Here is a 21061-nt window from a genome sequence, read left to right as displayed (position 1 = left end):
AGCACTATGAATTAATAAGCACTACTATTAATTTAACCTTTATTAAGATATTCCTGATAGGATTCTCTATTTTATAAGATACTGCTGTACTGATGATTTAACCGATTATATTTTTTTTTGGAGCATTTCCCTACTGTATGATTTTTCCTCATCTTTTTCTCTATTTCCCACTATGCCCTGGTAGCTCCTGTTCATCTTGCTCAATGTCAGTAAGTGTACCTATATTAGCAATGAAACTACTGGGGAATAGTGGTGCTCCATAATGCACTTCTCTAATGGGAAGCATGAACTGGGAACTGTTTAATCTGGACGTTTTGTTTAAACATAGCAGGACATGCTTAGAAATACATTTACTGAAAGAGTAACAAGTCTGGCAAACTTGCTGTCTTAAAATGAACATTTTTGGCTCAAACCTCATTAAAGGGCAACGAAATTCTTGTCTATTTCCTTTGCTAGCATTGGTGAGAACCAAGAGATTTATATGTAAACAGAAGTCTTTGCTTTTATATGCAAGCTCTCTCTCCTATTCAAATCATTCAACGCTGGTATAAAATTATAGGTTTTGGTACACTAGAGTTTAATTCTTTAAAACCTTGTTCAAGGGAACGATATCCCGCTTCTTCCCTCAAGAGAAAGGATTTTGTGAAAACATGCCCTTTGCAGAAGATACTTCCTTATCCCATAGGCCTAGAAAATCTGCAGGAATGAACTCCTTTTACCTGGACGAAAGCAGAGCATGCAAAGGGATGTGTCAGCTGCTGCCTCGTCTTTGTCCTCCAAAGCCAGAGCCATCCTATATCCTCAGCAAAGGCAAGTTATACCGCACTGGAACTGAGATGATAGAAATGCCCAGGATTTTCTGACAGTTCAAGGAAAGAGAAGGCACCGTGAAGGAAGCGCTCTTCACCTTATAGATGGGATACTCACCCCTGAAAAGCTCCCCGTAATTGGTAATCACAAACACGGAGCAATAATAGCAGCGTTAGCCTCTGTTTTTCAATGGGAGAAGAACCAAGGGGCACCCACTGACAACACAACCCTCTCCACACCCTTTCCACACAGTTCCTGGTTACGTGGAGCTCGCTGCCACGCAGTTTTTGATGCCCAAAATAGAAATGCTGTTTGACAAGTTAACGTGTATAGCTCCCTCAGAAGGTACTACATGCAGTGGCCTGCTTAAAAGCTCTGATTTAAGACAGTCTAGTGACAGATGAAAAGTGAGAGGATCGATTAGGGGAAGAATCAAACCTAGATTTTCCCCATGTCTTACATTTTTCTTACACCACCTAATGCCCAGAGCTGGACACAGGACAAGTTCAAGAGCTAAGGTGTGAGTCCCACATATTCTGTATCCTCACTATGTTCTTATTTTTCCAAATGACAAAGTGGCACAAAAAAAAGCATGGATGACATGATGAATTTACAGAGAACAGCAAAGTCTATTCCCCTATCAGCTCAGTGAAATACAGACCTTTCTGGAATCTCCTTAAAACAAATTTTTCATAGAGGATTACAGCTTGTTTGTATCACTGCCTGAGAGCAAAAGCCAAAACAATTTCAATGGAATTAAAATGTTTAATTTACCTGGGTTCGATTCTACTGTCTGATGGGACCAGGTTAATTTTAGGGGCGCAAAATGATTAAGCCAAGTATTTTTCAAGAGACTACCTTCAGTGGCAAATGTTAAACTTGTTCAGTGCCATTCCTCATCCTGTTTCCAGTTAGAAGTAAGATAAGCAGGTGTCAGAGTGAAAACACAAAATACAGATGTTAAAATTACACCACCAATTTCTGCCAGCAACGGAGCGTCATTTATTGCCATTTGACCCACACAACCATCCAATATTAACTCTCAAATTATTAAAATGTTGCTTAAGTTCAACACAGTATATTACCTAGACTACTGCATTGAATTTTACTGCAGAAGGTGCTATTATTCTGACTTGTGCATTGAATTTTACTGCTGATATTATTATTCTGACTTCTCAATGCTGTCTCATCAGCAACTATTTACTTTCCTTGCTGCTATGTAATGTGAGTGCTTCTAACAGAGTACGCTACAGACAGACAAACGTAGCGTTCCGTTTATCCGCTAAAAGCCTTTCACGTAATGATTTTTGAGGTTTTGCCCTCAAAAAGATCCTCTTCAAAGTCAGCACGCTCCTGGTTTGAACAACAGCTTGGTTAGTTTTTCACATGCTATTTACCTTTGCTGCAGGTCATAGCAAAAAGAATACGTCACTTACATACATTTTCCTCGCTGTGAGCTTGGTCCATCGTGGTGCCAACCATCAGTGCCCTTTGCAATTATAATTTTCAGTACTTTTGAGTGGCTCAGAACCTCTAAGGATTCACCTCGAGAACACGGTAAGTAACTTTTTAATAGCCAATCTGAAGACAAATATACTCCTTTGAGCACCTTATCACGTGGTATCCAATAAAAATATTTTCTTCCCAGTTGCTTTGCTTGTTCTGACAGTAGAAACACACTCTGTGCAAGAAGCAGGCTCTTTTTAAACTAAACATGGCCCCAGTCCTGCAAAGTTTATTTCTAGGTACACAGGTTTTCCACCGCATACACTGTTTTTGTACAGTGGCAAGAAGCTCTCAGGTACGTTAATTGTACATCAAGCCTTGTGCTACACCACAGCAATTTTGTTTTTCACAACCAAGATTGCAAAATTTTATGATCATTTTGCTACTCGGTAAGTTGTTCGGTAAACTAGTAATGTCTTTGAAAAGCTATCATTCGCTGAAACGCGGAAAGCAAACCAAAGGACCAACAGCAGACTTGTGCAATGTTCAGACATTGTCTGCAATTTTTAACAAGCAGAAAAGCAAGGCATAGGGAAGTGACAGCGTGTCCAAAATCACAAAAGCCATCTGAAACAGAATTAGGTATCAAAAAAAATCACTGCTCCCAAAATAACAAGATCATCCTCAACTGAATGAAACCTGCTCCGGTAGGACTCAGGGCTCGCAGGCACTTTTGGCAAATGTCTGTAAATATTCAGCAGAGTTTAATGTGCACACAACCGCTTCATTTCTCCAACTACGTTCTAGACTCACACCGTTTCATCCTACATGTTGAGTGACTACACAGAAACCTCAGTAGTGACCCCACCAACTATGAAATACCATCCCAGAGTCCGTCTAATGCCCCCCTTCCTATCTCTTTAGTTTTACAAAGTCGTCTTGAAAAACTGGTTTCCAGTTTCAAACAACTCTCTCCTCTCCAGGCTGTATTTTTACAGGCATCTCCCGGACAGAAAATCTTTGCAAGGGGACAAATTCTGAATGTATAAATCACTCCTTATCTAAATTTGAAGTCAATTGGAATTATAGCTCAAAATTAATATACTTAACATAATCGAAGCAGGTAAGTAGAGTAAACACCAAACTCAAACAAAAACTGCATACACATAAATATTTAAACCAATGACATCTGTAAATACATTTTTCATATTTTCCCTCAGCCTAAGTCATCCTTTGTATATTTGAATTAATTTATAAATGGCCTATCATTAGCAGACGTTGAACTAGGTGCAAGCATTTTATCACAGTAGAGAGATGCATGAGCAGGCATAAATTTCACCCCTTAACAAGTAGAATATGCAATTTAATTGGATCAAGAATAATTAAATTTGTACAAATTCAGAAAATGCATTCCACAGAGGACAAAACTTCAGTAGGTGAGATACATGTAAATGGGCAATTTTACATCTGAGCGAGAGAAACACACCACGCCTTCATTAGCAGTGTAGGAATTAGGACATTCAGGCAGTCAGAGCTGCTTTTCAGACCTACATGAAAGAAATTTCAAGGACCTGATCCCGCAGCTCTTACTGAGGCAAAATACCCTTTGTCTTTTGGTGGGAGGTTTGTTTTCTATGAGTAAGGAAGGCAGCGGGGGGGGCAATCTACTTAAAAATTCAAATACAGACACACACTCTATATTTTATGAGCAGGAACCAAGCTTCCGCTTCGAACACGTCCTCACATAGAAACTTTTTCAAAATTATAAGCAACCACGAAGGAACAGTCTTGCCTGTTTTACAGAGAAGGAGTTTAACAAGGGACTCCTCAGAGATCCCAGGTCAGCCACAGCCGTTCTTCTTTTTAAGTAAGTTTTGTGTTTGAGATTGATATGGGGTTGATACTAACAAAACCCAAATTCCTCTATCAGCAGCATATTCATAGTAATGCCAATTTCCATCTACTCTCCTGTCAACACCCCTGACTCAGTTGGAGAGATGCCTCTCCTTGGAGGTAAATGGAGAGGAAACCTGATCCATCCTCTGTCTGCTGGGCTACCACCAGGAGTGAAATGTGATATGGGGGGCATCTAGTACTCCAGCCAACTAACTCAGCTCCCACGGGCACCCTAACAGCTGTCATCTCTTCACTTGTTGCATTTGCTTCAAAAAACACCCAGAGATACTCTCCTTCCCCATTTCCCCTCAAGCCCCAAATCCTCCCCATGACTTGGCCATGCCCTAACTGAACTTAGGAAGGCGAAGCCACCGGCATCTTATCATTACAAGCCCTGGCTCAGTCCTTATGGTCTCAAGCAATTTTTAATTCTTTGTGAGAAAAAAGTCTCTTTTGTCTCACACTTTGCAAAGTCCTCTCCATGTGTATGACAAGCTGGATGGGCAGATTTAGATGGGAATAATTACAACAGCAAGTGAGGCCGAGGGAGCCTAACACATTGCAAATATTTTCATGCTGGACAGGACGCTGCAGATATGTGGGGCTTCATTACTTTCTGTACTGTTGTACTCAGAAAAAGTTAAAAAACATAAATCAGTCAGTGCAAGCAAAGCCATATCTATTGATTCTCAAAGTTTTTCTGTTTATGAAGACATGTAAAGATGTAAATAATTGTAGCAATTAAAGGCAGCTACTCTTTCCAGGATCTCAAATTTGGTCATAACAGAACTATGACCAAGTGAAAAGCAAAGCCTCCTGATGCCACGACCCTGCTAGAGACTTGCACACACCCCACCGGACACCCCATCCCTCCCTGCCCCGCTTGCTCCTCGCTCCAAGAGCTCTGTTTGGTGCCGGTAAACCCGGCAGGGACCCCGGGGAAGGCAGGGGAGCCACGGGAGGAGGACATCGCACAGAGGGGAGGGCTGCAGAGGAAACGCAAAGCAGAGAACATCTGGAAATGAGCCACCCAGTCCCGTTTCTGGAAAAGGACCAGCTGTTGAAAGGGACCAAAAAAAATAAACAAAAAAAAAAAGTGCACCAGGCCGAAAATAGCTGAATAAAATGAAATTCCAGCCCGCGTTAGCTGCCTAACCTGCTTCATTTTCCGCACGGCTGGGTCAGCAGCAGCTGCTCGCTCGTGTCGTGCCTTTTGAGCCCAAAAAGCCCAGTCGCTCCGGAAAAGTTTGGCGGGCAAAGGGGACCGGGGAAGGGCCGGAGGCGGCGGGCGGGGGGGGAAGTGGAGCCCCCTGCGCAGCGGAGCTCGGGTTCCTCGGCTCCCGCGGGGGGACCTGCCCGCAGAGGGGGAACCCCACGGCCCGGGGCGCCGGGTGAGACAGGGCATCACGGCACCGGGTCCTTGCTCTCCCGCGGGAGACGCCAGCCCGGATGGATTTGATCTGTCCCCAGAGCAGCAGCGCCTGTGACCGAGCTACCAGCTAATCCTGCCAAGCAGATGGTTAGCCTCACCAGGCAGTTATCCCGCAGTTTAGCGGGAACGGGATGTCAGGACGGGGGGTGCGGCTCGGCTGGGCTCGGCGTCCCGGCTCCTCCGCCGGGGATCACGTCGGACCGGAGCAGAGCGGCGCAAACTGCGCGGGGCGGGGAGAGAGACCACCGACCCGGCCGGCGGGGAGGCAACAGCAAGGCCCCCACCTCCCTCTTCAGTTCTGCCACCCGTGGCAGCTGGGGGCAGAGACCCCCACCCCCCCCCGGGTTTCTGTCCCCCCAGTTCTCCCCGCTTGCTCAGACCGGCCCCCCCGCTCTCCCCCCCAGGCACCCCCTGGGTCGGTTCAGGCCTCCCCCAGGCAGGGCGGCAGTGGCGGCGGGGGGCAGTGCCACTCCTGCCACCAAACCCCACTTGCCCCATGAAGAGGGGGTAAGTGCGGCAAAGTCCCTGGGGAGGGGGACAGGTGCGCTGCCGTCCCCTGGCACCCCGAGGGACATGTCTGGGCTTCAGGGGCCATCTCCTTACCAGCCTCCCCCCCACAAGGGAAGGACACTGGCCTTTGGTGGAGGGGGGGGGGGTGTGTTATTATGTCCCCCCCGGCCCGAACTGAAAGGTCTAGAAACCACCCCCACCGCCCCCAAGCCTTTCCTGCGGAGCATCGCCGCTCGGCCAGAGCACCACGGCGCTGGAGCCGGTGTTCCCCCCACCTCCCCGGGGGGCGGCCGGCGGCGGCAGCGGGCAGGGCAGCGGGCAGGGCAGCGGGCAGGGCAGGCTGAGCCTCGCCGCGGCTCCGCTCTCTCCCTGCGGCCACGGCCCCCGCCTGCGCGGGCCGGGCAGGGGGAGAGGGGGCGTCCCCAGGGGCTGCGGGAAGGCGGCAGGCTGCCCTGCCCCTGCCCGCCCCATCCCGCCCCCCCGGTTTAGAAGTTGCCCCCGGCCGGGGGAAGCGGCTCGCTGCTGCGCCAAGGGGCGAGTGAAGCAAAGGGCACTCTGCGGGAGGCTGAGCGCAGCCTCCGGCGGGGCATTTCGGCCTCTTTGGTATGCTGAGAAGTGGCTGCTGTTTGCTGCAGCGGCAGCGGCGGGGAGGAAAGGGGCGAGACGAGCCGGCAAAGGGGAGCGAGGGGCGGGGGGGAAGGGGGGGAAGAACAATTCTGCCGTGGTGCCCACCTCAACTCTCTGCACCGGGCAGGAGGCGGCACCCCGGCTGTGCCGGGGCGGAGAGGGGTGCGGGCTGCCGGGGCTGCTGCTTGTTGATGTTGGGGTGTCAGAGAGGCAAGGAGAGCCTATGATCTACTACACTGCAGTGCCAGCGTCAGGAGCCTCCTGCTCGGGAGCTGCCACTGCAGGGCAGCCGGCATACACACCACACACACACACACACACACACACACACACACACGCGCGGCATCCCTCATCCCTCCCCGCACAGCCCGGGCTCCAGCCGCTCTCGCCTCCCCAGTGCTTGCAGACAACCTGCCGGCCGGGGGGAACGAGCACGGCGCCGGGGGACGGGGGGGGACGACCAGAGCCCGGTGTGAAGGGGGCGGGGAGGGCCGGTATTTCCCCTGAAAAGCTGCCGGCTCCCCCTCCCGCCGAGCATCCCTCCTCGCCCACCTTGCTCGCCCAAGCCGCCGGTTTGGCCGCACGGCCGCCCCGAGCAAGAGGGATGCAACAGCAGCAGCGTGACCCCCCCGGGACCGGGCGGCCCAGAGCACCTGCATTTGCATTCCTTATGTAATGTACTGCAAGTTTCCCCCTCGGAGCCCGGCTGAACCGAAGCGCATGATGCCGGCTGCCAGGCAGACATGGAGACGCAGGCAGAGACACCGGCGTGTGCACACAGAGGGGTCATCCCGGCGGGGAGAGCGGCGGAGGGGACGCAGCCACCCCGGCGGTGCTGCTGCCGCTGCCGCTCGGCATTGCCGGCTGAGTTGCCGTCTGGGCACAAGCCCCGAGAAAGTGTCCACCTCCTTTCCTCAACACCCCCCCAACCACAACCACCACCTCCACCTTCCCGGCCTAGAGTCCCGGGGGGTGAGTGATAAGGGGGAGCCCCCAGGCCGGGGGCGGGGGGTTGTCGGGGTTCACTTCAGAAAGCCGAGCGAGGCGGATGGGGGTGTGTGTGTGTGTGGGGGGGGGGGTGACATATTGCAAGCTAATCAGAAAGTGCTGTGCAGGACCTGAGCCCTGGCACACTCGCCCACCGCAGGCAGGGCCGGCTCACGCCAGCCCGGGAGACCCGGGCTCCTCTTCCCAAAACTGACGGGGGGTGTGCACGGGGGGGGGTTCGCATAGGGGACGGGAGGGGAGGCGGGGGGAGAGGGGGGGCTCTACCGGCTTCCCCTCAAAAAGGGTAGCGATATAAAAGTTTCCTCCTTGGAAATAGCACATAGAAACTAGGAGATACAGGCTGGGCTAGGGTCGCCTTGGACATTTTTTTTTTTCTTTTCCGTCGTGACAGTGGCTGAAGCTAATCCAAACCGCTCCTTGCTTATTCATACACGTATGCACATGCATGTCCGTGCTGGCCTCCTTATATTTCCCCCTTCTCCCCTCAGCAGGATTGCAGATCTACCTCGGCGAGCAACAGACAGGATAGCATAAAAGAAAAACAACGCAGTGCAATGGATTGCTTACCAGTTTGGTTCTTGTTTTTCTTAAGACTCTTGCCACAAAGACACTGCAGCATATGCGATCCTTTGCTGAAAATGTTCCAAAGAAACCACATTGATTTGGGCGAAAAGCAATCCAGCAGCTTATACACCCTGAGAAAGAAGAGATCCTTGTTGTTGCATAATAATAAATTGAGACCAGTTCTCCTGAAGAGGGGCACCAGTTTTATCATAGAAAAAATGATTATATTCCGATCTTCTCCCAGTTTTTTTTCCTCACGTGGTGTATTTCTTTGAGACTTTTCAACGGATGCTTTTTTTTCAGCCAGGCTGAACGGTTATTCCCCCTAGATCAACACTGGATTATAACCAAAAGCGTGGAGAGGAAAGAAAAGAAATCCCTTTTTTTTTTGGTTTCAGCACGAAGCCAAACGAAAAGTAAGGTAGCGAAATCCCAGCCGAGGCCAAAACCTCATCAGAGACACCGGCAGAACGCGGAAGAAAGATCCCCCGAGAGAACACCATAGCCTGGCACTTGACTGCTCTAGGAGGATGGGTGGATCTGCAGAACAAAAGCCACGGCAGGATCCATCCTACTGAACGACTGCCATTGTGCAGCCCGGCGGGCGGGATGAGCGCAACACCGGAGACCCGCCGAAGCCCGGCTTGGAGGGCGCAGAGAACGGCTGCCGGCCGCGGGCGCCGACCCCGCCCGCAGCCCCCCGGCGATGTCCCCGCAGTCCCCGCCGCCGTCGCCGCCGCCCCGCGACGCCGCCCGCCCTCCTCGCCCGCCCGGGCCGTTCTCCTGCCGGCCCCGGCTGCCGCCGCTGCGCCCCGCACCGCCGCGCAGGAGAGGCAGCAGCACCCCCGCACCGCACCGCGCCGCGCCGCGCCGCCCGCCGCAGCCTCGGCGCCCAGTCGCCGGGCGGGCGCCGGGGGAGGAGGACGGGGCGGGGGGGCGGGAAGGAGGAGCCGCCGAGCCCCCGCCGGCACCCACCGCCGTCACGTACCCACGTGTGGCACCGGCACCGGCACGGCCCGCAGGCCGCTGAGCACGGACACCCCCCCCCAGCCCCCCACCCCCCCACCCCGGTGTGAAGTGTCCTGTCCCCCTGGAATTTGGCCCGCCCCCCGAGGCTGGTTTTTGGCCATCTCCGTAGTGCCGTGTCTCTGGGTAGGAATGGCCAAGGCAGCCACCGGCCGCGTAAATCAAGCTGGGAAAACGGTGTTTCTGGAGGCTGTCCCTGGCTGGCGTCGGACCTAAAAAGTGTTGGGGGTTGCCCCAGCAGAGGCAAGTGCCGTCTGTTTCTTGTGAGGATGGTATCGCGTATGGTGGAGTCCTGGGCCGCGACTGTAGTTCCCAAGCACTGTCCAACAAAGGGCAACGAAGTTGGTGAAGGGTCTAGCACACAAGTCTTATGAGGAGCGGCTGAGGGAGCTGGGGTTGTTTAGCCTGGAGAGAAGGAGGCTGAGGGGAGACGTTATTGCTCTCTGCAGCTACCTGAAAGGAGGGTGTAGCGAGGTGGGGGTCGGTCTCTTCTCCCAAGTAACAAGTGATAGAATTAGACGAAATAGCCTCAAGTTGCACCAGGGATTGGATATTAGGAAAAAAATCTTCACTGAAAGGGATGACAAGCATTGGAACAGGCTGCCCAGGGAAGTGGTTGAGTTGCCATCCCTGGAGGTATCTAAAAGATGTGTAGATGTGGTGCTGAGGGACATGGTTTAGTGTTGGACTTGGCAGTGCTAGGTTAACAGTCAGACTTGATGATCTTAAAGGTCTTTTCCAACCTAAATCATTCTATGATTCTATAAATACCTACAGAGGCAATGATAAAATAACCCCACAAAGCACCTGCTGCATGTACAAGTTGAGAGGTCCACAGGCAGGTGGACCAGCTCCTGAGTGATGCCACTTGATGCTCAACATAGTCCCATCCAGGAGCATTGCCCTTTCACCAGTCCCCCCACCCCGGCCACTGTGGGAGGGCTGCACCAACCAAGCCCATAGTGGTTGCACCTATGCATGGCAGTGGTGGCACTAGAAGATCTGGAAGCTGATGTCCTTGTTCTCCCTCTCCCCTTTCAATGCTCCGCTTGGCTGTGTGGATACTGGAAGTTGTTAGAAGTGATGGGACAAAGAACATGAATAAATGAGGGAAAAGACAATGAGGAAGCAGTAGAAAGGAGTTGGTGAGATGAAGAAGGTGGAAGGAGAAAACAGGTGGTAGAAGTGGGGCAGTGGATAGCTCACTCCTCTCCTGCTCTGTTTCTCATTGCCAAAGTCATCTATATTCCCCTTCTTGGTCATCTTTACCTCTTTGGACAAAAGTCCACTCTTTGACCATTAACTTTCTCCAATAAGAGAGTAAATAATAGAAGTATCAGGACACTGTTTTCATCTATGACACTTCTATTAATACTTGCATTCATTCAGACATGGACAGATGTTGGTGTTTTCTCCTGAAGCTCTGAAAGCTGCCATTGCTTCAAGAAGTGTAAGGCCAAGTATGACAAATGCAGAGGTTTGAGCGTGTGCTTTTCCTGCCCTGTGAGGATTTCTGTCTGGTTACCAACACTTGGGGAACTCTTACAATAAACATTTGGTCTGTACACCAACAAAAGCACTGGGAACTGAACATTTTCCAATTTCAGTGAGATTCTGGATTTATACGTTCAGATGAACTGCTGGGTTGCCAGATCCCTGACTACATGATGCTGAAGCATCATTACCTTGTTTTACAGAGATGAAGAATGACGCACAGGAATGAAGGGCTGTATTGTGAGAAGTGGCCCATGGACTTTGCAGATCATTGGGAAGAGGGGGTAGGTGCCTACCTCTAAGCAGCCAAGTTTGCAAAAATAAAAATAAGCAAAACTTGATTGATAAAATTTAGGAAAAGTGCTGTCTGTTGAGCTAATGAATGGTCCTTCCTGGCATGCGGACGTTACACAGGCTGCTGGGAAGATGAGCTGGCTCGGCCACCTTGCAGCCAGCTGGCTGGGAGTTCGCAGCAGCCCTCGCGCTATTCATGGTAGCTCGTATGTCATGGCTCCCTACAAACGTAAAAATGATCTAGAGTCTTCCCGAAATATCTGAGGTCTGTGTCTATCTTTCCTTGACCGCAAGAGCCAACATTATACAGCTGGGAACAGTCTGTGATCTGTAGAAAACAAAAAGTCATTGACAAGCTTTCCACCCAAGTAATTGGTTTATACACCTCCCTCAGGCTAGCATGCAACTCCCGACTTTCTAAATGAAAGTAAAAGTTCCCTTTAGCATCTCACCATCATTCAGATGTCAGGAATTGTGGCTACAGAACTGAAGAGGGCTGGTTCTGATGGCAAGATGTGATTTAAGGTTTACTGGAGTTAGAACAGAAGCAGAAACTCTATATCTCAACTGAGAAAGCTAACATTCACCTTGCCTGTTTGGTAACTTAGTGCCCTTGAGGACATCCCCAAAACATGGCAGGCCTGCAGAGGAATACCTGAGCAAGAGCAAGAATTTATTCAGAATTCCTCTTTATGCAAAGTCAAAGTCATGGAAAGATTAGCCTTTCGAAAGAAGAGTTGACCTAAGGTGGAAAAAACCAGATGAAGTCTTTTCTTCTCAGGTGAAATATGTATAACAACCTTAAAAAGTCTGAAATATGTACTTAGACCTATTTAGCCTAAGTATAAATTATCCTTTTCAACACTTCGATTAATTTATAAATGGCCTATCATTAACTGACACTGAACTGGTTGTAAGCATTTTATCACAGTAAGAAGATTCATGAACAAAAATAAATTGCACACTTTACTGCATACAGTGTGCAAGCGATAACTCAAAAAATAACCTGAACAAAGAGAAGGAAACATTCCCTCAAGGGTTCTTATCTGTCTTAATAACAAGACTTTACTTGGAAAGGGATATACACATAAAAGGTCAGGAGACTGGTGGAAGAAAATGTCATCTACATAGTCTTTGCTAGTCAAGAGAAGTGGAAAACCAACAGGTAACATCTGGTCAGCTCTTCCTCCAAGGATTTCAGATTCCCATTTGGGGGAAAGGAAGAAAGCAGCAGTCAAGTATTCTGGTCACTCAGGCTGTACCAAGGAGACTCTGATTGATAAAGAATACTGCAAGTTTGGGAGAGAGGAAGAACATAACAAAATGAAAAGCCCATTGCTTTTATAGCATGCCACCAAGAGTCCCTGTCTTCTGGATCAGAGAAATGAAGCTATTATCTAAAGACTCCATGTGGGAGGCCAGAGTGATGGTGACGGAGGAGACAGTTTCCAGGTAACCCATCCTCATGGGGTGGTGGCATCAGAAGATTCATTTTTATGTGAGGAAAATTAAGCAAAGCCTTGTCCTGTAAGTCCTTTGAGAACAGAGACAGTTTTCCCAAGATGTCAAAGCACACCTACCATATAAGCAGCTTGTATATTAGTCAGTAAAAGTGTGGACTGAATAACCCCCTCAACCCAAAGTTCTGATATACACTGTTTGTAAGAGTAAATTAGTCAAGGTTTTCTATTTACACATGACCAGTAAATTCCTTTGTCTTCTAAAATACTATATTTCCATATAGTCTAGAAAATGCAAAGATGGTAGCTACCATTTAGTGAGACTGAGCCTGCAGCACAAAACATCTAGATGTCTACCTGTGAACTAGATGGTTATATTCCATTATAGTCCATGAAGATCTGGAACTTGTTTTGGCTGCTGCAACGTAGACGTCTAGAGCCATCTGAGACTTCCTAGGATATCTTGCAATCTGAGACATGGCAGATATGATTCTGGATCTATAGGAGACCCAGGCCCTTATGGAGCTGCAGGTGGAAGCCACACAGTACATCCTAGAGCATCTTAAAAGGACAATGATGGCTACCTATATGTAGGCAACTATAAGGCTCCTAAATCCCTATTGATTACACTGGAGCTTAGATACTCAGCTCACGGGTTTACATGTATAGAGATAATTCAGTTTAGGCATCTTATCCACAAGTTGCATCCCAAACTAAATAACGGTAGACTCTTGCCATCCTTGGAGATAGATAGTTCTTAAATCCTCTTCATCTCTTCATCTTCTATGCTGGGGGTAGTGTCTAGAGGAGTAGGTGAGGCTGAACTCTTCATCACATTTCATATTAGATATTTTTACTATTGCACAGAGAGAACATCAGAAAGAAGTGCCCAAGTACCAAGAGCAACGGAGATAAAGGGATCCGGCCTTTTTGGAAATGCCACATTCCTCCTAGTGGGAAAGGGAAGGAGGGATTGTCATTCTCCTTCAATTCAGCATACAGGTGCACTTGCCCTGAAGGACTGAAGAGGATGAGTTTGAACATTGGATGATCTTACAAATTAGAACATGCTGATCTACCAGTTCCAGCCCAGTGCCAATTTCTGTAGGACTATAAGGGTGACATTTCTTACCTGAGAAAGGAAGGGAGACAATGGGGAATAGATCATATTCTCACACGCAGAAGTTAGCCAGATCCATAACTACATATATACAAAAAAAAGTTACCAAATGTCAGGGTTTCCCTGTTTTTCCAAGATGAGGAAAGAGCTGCAGGGAGTTCCTGGGGCAACTAAGGTGGATAGTGCTCTAAACCGGTGGTGCACTGGTGCCCTGTACTGGTGATGCCTGGTTGAGAGCCAGGGTAAAGGTAAACATACATTGATATCCTGGGATTGTTTCAAGTTACTCAGGCAAGTAGATATTTTCATGTGGATGAGTGGTGTCCTCCATTATCTGTCTCTCTCCTACCAGCCTGGTACCTCATGATGGTATCGCCTGTGTGGGAAAGAAGGAGCTGACTGAATGGGAGGAAAAGGGCTTTGAGCTGCCTGCTCAGTAGGGGCCAAAGGTCCTGATGTTCAGGAGGAGAAATTGTGGGAGGAATATAGTAAGATTTCATGAGAGACTAACTGGGAGGTGGGTGGGATGTGAGTGTGATGCGGACTGAGTGTTACATGAGATGGTCTGACACTAAGAAACCCAAATCAGAAACCTCAGTCTGTTACCCTCGTTTGGACTGGAAGCACAGTGAAATGCTTTACAAGGAGGTGCCAAGATCACTTTATTGAACAATCTGTTGTTATTAACGTAGTAATGCCAAAGAGCTTTAGGCAAGGATCAAGACCTCGGCACTCTGGGTCCGGTAAAACACAGTCAAAGGCTGTGTGCCTGAAGTAAATCTATCTTTGCAGGAAAGAATAAAAGACCTCACTTAAAAGAAACAGCCAGATTGAGACAGCTCAGGTATTACACAGAATGGTAGGGGTTGGAAGGGACCTCTGGAGATGATCTAGTCCAACCCCCCTGCCAGAGCAGGGTCACCCAGAGCAGGTTGCACAGGAACGCGTCCAGGCGGCTTTTGAATGTCTCCAGAGATGGAGACTCCACCACCTCTCTGGGCAGCCTGTTCCAGTGCTCAGACAAAATTTAATTCATTCGCCAATCTGTAAATAACTTGAGATATGTTCATAGAAGCACAGAAATGCTTCTGCATGCCTTACCTGTATAAACATCTCCCCCGACAAATGTGAGGTCCAGTGGCCATAAACGCGTATCAGTCCACCGCGGTATCTATATCACCCCTGCTTTTTCCAAGGGAGAAGCTAAATGCAGATGGTCTGGCAGAGCAGAGAGTCAGCAAACAGGGTGACATACGATGCGGGAGGGACCTGTGTAGGTTTGCCTGCAGGATTCTTCAGGAAGCCTATTAAAATTCCCTCCATCAGGCTTGGGACAGAGGTGCCGGAGCAGGTTGTGATGGCCGTACTTACCTCTGCCTAACCATCAGCAGCCAGGTGGCAGTGAGCGCCTTTAAGGCACTTGGCAGGGGTTAGAGACAGGTGAGGGATTTCCAGATTGAGCTTTTCTGCCTGCAGGTGTCTCCTGGCTGCGCTGCTGGGGGCTGCCGGCTTCAGCACAGAGCCTGGCTCCACTAACCCAAACTTTGGAGAGCAGAGCCCTGGCCTCTCCACGACGTCCGAGCAGTTGTAAAGCACTCTGGTTATGGCAGGGGAAAGGGCAATATCCCTGTTTAAACTGCGAGGATAATACTGCAGCGTCTTACTCTGTGGAAACGCAACTCAGTCATTGCAGAGACCATCGTTTGCAGCAAATCTGAGATCGCTGTTGTCATATAAACAAAATATAGCTGTGGGTACTAGAACAGAAGGCATTAATTTTTAAACAAACCTGGTCCCGGCACTGCTCTCAAATGCAGATTGTGCCTCTTTTCTTTCCTTTCAATAATGGAAGTTTCATAAAGTGCAAGAGCATGTACTACAGGGCAGAGGGTAGTAATTTGAGAAATATAAAAACATTGAAGAAGGAGTTACAGTTAAGATAAAACAAATACACTGCAAGAAATGTCTCAAGGACTTAAGGGCAACGACATTGAAGAAGCAATTAACTGTAAATCTAAGCAAATATTGCAGATTTTAGGACAGACGAAAGACTTAAAATAGCTGAGTATAAGTTGTTTAGGTGGTATAATGGTTTGGTATCTGTAGTTGCTTGATTTAATTCCAGATATGTGTAATTGCTATGAAGACTGACTAGTGAAACTTTTATAGTCCTTAAAGGGCAAAACATTTGTGTTACAGCTCTGTGGCTAAATTAAAAATTGTGTCAGTAAAGGACAGCAAAATGCTTCAAGTAGTTTAAGTGGAATGAAATAATTCTGCTTCAGCAGAGCTTTTGTGTCTCAGTTTATATTTATTGTATTGGAAAGATGTGAAGAAATCAAACTATGAGGGAAAGAAGAAGATACCGTAGTGTTTTTTCACTGACTTGAGCAATAGAACTAACAAAGTCCTGGAATGATCCTTAAAGCAGAAAACCAGCAAACACTGACGAAGGCATAAGTAAAGCATGATACCTTATACTTCATGCTATGATCCAACGAGGGAGCATAAAATCTATGTTGCTCTAAATAAGAGTGTAACTGATACAGAAAGCAGAGACTTGATTCCCGACAAGATAAAGGGAATTACAGTGGTGACAAGCTCGAACACGTGTTTGCAGACTGTTTTTATTTGCCTTGGCACCATTTAGCAGAGCACCCTAAGGCAGCAGCTGCACAAAGTGGTAGGCACAAAAGGTGGTGCGGTGGGCTGCCAAGCCATTTAAACAAATCACAGTGAAATGTGTAGACAATGCAGCACTGTGACCATGAGGACGGATCATCAAAGAACAGCAGAAATCTGTTTGCCATCAAAGCAGAGCAGGGGAATTTGCAAACACGTACCTGCTGGACACAGAGGACTTTTTTTTTTCCCTGAAGTATTTTTATCTGCAGTATTTTCATATCAACACATATGTTCTCTGAAACAATAATCATCATCCACAGGAGGAAATCAGAGTCCCCTGAAGGAGGAGAATCCAAACCATTCAAAACCTAAATCAAGTACATGTGTTTTCCCTTAGAATAAATTATTTTCCAGGCTTAGCTTGTTGTAACTTAGCCAGCAATATCATATGTCATAAGATAAACACTACCCTTCAAATTGGTAAGAAATAGTTGGAGATATAGAAGTCGACTCACCTGTCTAGTTGCCTGATACAGGAACTGATCTTACTGAGGAAATTGCAGACACTCAGCCATGGGAGACAAGAGGGGAAATCCAGTTTGCCCTGCCTAAATATCTTTATCTTTCCATTGATTACGCAGAGAACTGAATCCAGCCCACCCGCAAAATTAGCCGGTGGCCAAAGCTGGAGACCTGGAAGCAAGAGATTCTCTTCAGCCTAAAGGCAGTGATTGTCCAATCACTAGATCCTATCACTGCCATTATCTATAACAACGGTCCAATACACGGAAGCATACATAGGCCAGGCGTCAGATTTCTCCACCTATCAGAAGGTCTTTGAGGTCTACAGTAGATTCAGGCTTCCTCTTCCCTGACATGCCCACAAATGTGTCAAGCTCAGGAGAGAGCTGGGGCACATCTCTAGTTCTTCCTTTGTCTTTTCCAGCACACTGCAGGGATGTGTAGACTGTCGCAACTTAAGCACAAATGTTTAAGTAGCCTGATGGAGAATCATGGGGCTATATTTCACAATATGAACTTAAAAGGGATGGAGTCACCTCAGCACTGTCTCTCCAAACATGAGGGAAGGGAAAGATGTGTGCAGCATAGACAGATGGGCCAAATATCAATGGGCAAAGGAAAACATGGTATTAAACATAACTGATGAAGGAGGTAAGGAGCCTTCCCTTTCATTTCCCAGGTCATGACAAAGCAGAGCACATCTACAAACGCAGAACCACGCTCCCTCGCCCAGGAGAGGGAGATGCAGAAATTGTGAATGCTCGGCAAAAATTTGTCATTGTAAATAAAAAAAAAGGAGCTCTTTTTGCCCCATTCCCAACAGTGTCTCTGATGCAGCCTTTCCTGGCATTGCTATAATGAACGATGAGAAATTGCTGTGGATGTGTTTTCATGAGTGTTAGGACATGTTTCATGTGTTACGTTAGGGGCTGCAGCCCTACCATTACAGATATTTAGGTATTATTTCCCAGGGAAAGCAGTACTTTGAGGACTTGACCCAAGGTCATAATGCTAAGGTCACTGACTGAAGCTTTTTCTCTGTTGTATATTACATATATGTCAGATGCTATGAAATAATAATTTGTGAATAGCCCAGGTAAATAAAGACAAAAAACAGTTAAAGAAATTAAAGAGCTTAGTAAGCAGAGACCGTGCCAAGAGTTGTTGGGTTTTTTTTCAGTGAGAGCTCTCTACATGCCAGATTTCATTATCACTAACCATTTCCACAGCAGAAGTGATCAAGGAGAACAAATATACATATTCTCCTTTTTTCCCCTGCTGACCATAAAAGTAGCCAAGGCTTACCCAAGACAGAACTAATTCAGATCTACCTTGAGTACCTTGATAAGCAATTCCGCCATTGAGACACAACTGAGATTTGGAAGTCTGTCCTCCCAAGTGACCCACTTTTGCTTTTTCTTCCTGTCTAAATAAAGAAAATTCTTTTCTTAGTAAAGACTACACCAGGAAAACTATTCATTCTTTAGCTCCAAAGCTGTGCTTTCTACTTCATAAAACTGTGTAAGTTTTCTATATGCTCTGGTTCCGAGAGCTTATTAACATATGAGTATTGCTGAAGACAGCTGTAATAGGACCTATTTTTTTTACATCTAGGAATGAAATTAATCTACAGTGGACGTATAAAGTCACTATTCAAGACTGAATTCAAATTTTGATGTCTGATGATAACCATAGTGAGTGGGTTTCAGTTCCCAGTTTAAAAATGTAAGATGTCTACATGCATTTACACATAATCTGTATATGTCTATGTGTGAGAGACCTGTCGCTGTTCCCAATGTAGTCAATGAGATTTCCTCAGCACAGTGAACAGACTTTAAAGAAGAGTGGACTCTAGAGTTTTTCTGCTCACCTCAAAACAGACACCAGGTCAGCTTTGCATCAGGTCAGCTGAAAACCACTCTTGATTCCACTGACTCGACTGATTAATTTTCCAAAGTAGAGAGGGCATTTAAAAGCCTTAATCTGCAAGTTGAACCCAGTCCTTTATTACATTGGGTGATATGCCAATAAATGGAAAGCGAAAACTAGTTAGGTTAATTTTAAAACTTAGCATATTGGCAATAAAGTGAATAAAATAGTAGGTAGGTCAGACATCTACTGATGAAAAACACCCTGTATGTGGACATGCTGGTTTCTGCACGTGCAAGTTAAGCTACATTGGTTTAACTTTCTACTATGATCACCACCCACATAAACAGCTTGATCTTCTAAGGTGCTGGGAATTCATACTTTCTGGAGCCAAGAAAAGCTGCAACAGTACATCAAATCTGAAAATTGGGACATTTATTTAGACTGCTATGTGGCAATGTTGATTTAAATACCCAGCTTGAAAATGTTGGCCACAGCTTCTTCAGCGGGGAAAGAAAACAGTACCTTACCATAGGCAGTGGAAGGCTTTTTATCTGGTCCTATGATTATTCTTCCTTGTTCTTCCAGTTAGCATATTCTTCCAGTTAGCATCTTTGCTTTTTTTCTAATTTTTCCCCTGCAGGTTCTGGCATGGTGTTCTGCTGGTTGATATCTGTGATGACCCCTCTTTGACACTTTTGGCATTTCAAAATCAAAAAGTATTTCTCAGTACTGTCGTTGTTGAAGGTAGAGACTGGCACCACACAGAAGTCGTGTCCTCCCTTGCCTTTCTCCTTGTGCTATCATGTATACAGAGTTGGAAATGATTGGGTAAATTGAGACTTCTGATTTATTGTTATGCTACATTTATTCTGCTTAGGTGTAAGTGACAGTAAAAACAGTGTTAGTGACCACAAGGCAATGGAAAGTAAGGCTTTTCCAAAGGCATTTGCTATCCTCATTTACAGTCAGTCCCCCTTACTCGTCACTCTCTCGTATGAAAAGTTTTAATCTGGAAGGAATTTACAGTTGCAGTTACTCTAAGGTCTTGTATACTGCAAGAATGAAGTAGCAAGGTCTATCTATGAATGAGAATTATGTCTCAAGTCCTTTTTTGGCAATACTTCTTTGAAAAAAAAAAAGGGTCTGGAATGGATTCTATTTGCTATACCAATTAAAATTTAGCAGCTCCAGTAAAGATGGTGAAGGCAATATAAACACAATCTTGCCGTAGGATGAAAGGTGCCAAATAAAACATGTATAACTTCTTTCTTCAGGTCTTTCTCTTCATATCAATATCTAGTGGATGCTTGTGCTGAACAAACTGTTAATCTACAATATCTTTCTAAACAACTTTTTCTTTTCTTTTTTTTTTTTTTCCACAAAGGAAAAATATTCACTATGAGTTGTTCACATTTTCTTCATACTTTTTCTCAGCCAAAATATTAGTTTCAGGTCTGATCTGGGCATCTCACCATCTCTTCAGCTACATTAACACGTTCATTTTTCAGTTGCCACTCTGTGTACTACGTAGAGTTTGCACAGAGATCACCAAAAATATTTCAGTTGAAGGCTTTACTGTGTACTTGGAGCATGGGCCTCAGAGGTAACAATCTACTATTTAATAAATTAAAACACATAGTGATGTACTTTTGTACTGCAAATGAATAAGAACATATTGTAAATAATAAATTACAAGAGACACTGACAATGTATCTACCGCACATCTTAGATCTCGCATTTATATTACACTAAATGACTACTCTGCAGCTTGTGTCACAGAAGTGTAGAACAAGGTACATTAAAATGAGGAGTGTTAAAATGAGAGTGCTGTTGGAAAACAAAGCCCAAGTTTGTTTCCCGTACGCATTCTTGATAATCTGGGGTAACTGCCAAATCACTGGAGTTGCTATTCATTATTAGAGATACAAGTAAGAGCAGAGGATGGCTTAGAATTATGGGCTAATCGTCCTCTACAGAGACATCTGAACCAGTCTGATATTATTTTTTAAATAAAAAAGGACTGCTCAGGGGCAGCGTTTCGTTAGTTTTCACCTAAGAGACAAAACAACAAAGCATTAAAAAACAGAATTGAAACAATTTGCTTTAACCCCATTTACCCATCCGAAGTCAGATGTAGAGCAGCAAAACCAAGAAATCTAGAAATCAGCTTAATCAAAATTAATATCAGTTCAGATGTTGCAGGAGCTGCAGAAATTCTGCTATCAGTTCTTCAGCTAAGGCTCATTTTCACATTGAATGATGGCAAGGCAAGGCTTGCAGAAGTCATTTAAGAGTGAACAGGTTACTGATTATCTTAATTAATCCTGCCTCCGATATGTATTAGGTTTCAATGGA

The 21061-nt window shown here is 46.5% G+C and overlaps 1 protein-coding gene across 3 annotated transcripts in view; it reads right to left on the bottom strand.

Annotated features, from left to right (window-relative positions):
• FGF14 (fibroblast growth factor 14) overlaps positions 1 to 9016 on the bottom strand; it is a 422212-nt gene extending 413196 nt beyond the window's left edge. For 2 of the 3 annotated variants that reach the window (XM_074562115.1, XM_074562100.1), the window contains exon 1: positions 8297 to 8993. Coding sequence is in view for 2 of the 3 variants with exons in the window: in XM_074562100.1 (XP_074418201.1) it covers positions 8297 to 8504 (208 nt within the window). In the remaining variant the exon portion in view is untranslated. Of the gene's footprint in view, positions 1 to 8296 lie in introns of all 3 variants that reach the window. The other variant, XM_074562135.1, reaches the window with a different exon arrangement.
• Between the last annotated feature and the right edge of the window lie 12045 nt (positions 9017 to 21061).

Source organism: Larus michahellis, chromosome 1 (assembly GCF_964199755.1).
Source record: "Larus michahellis chromosome 1, bLarMic1.1, whole genome shotgun sequence".
Classification (NCBI taxonomy): Eukaryota; Metazoa; Chordata; class Aves; order Charadriiformes; family Laridae; genus Larus; species Larus michahellis.
The sequence above is the reverse complement of the archived record's forward strand: the minus strand, read 5'-3'. Positions and strand labels throughout refer to the sequence as shown.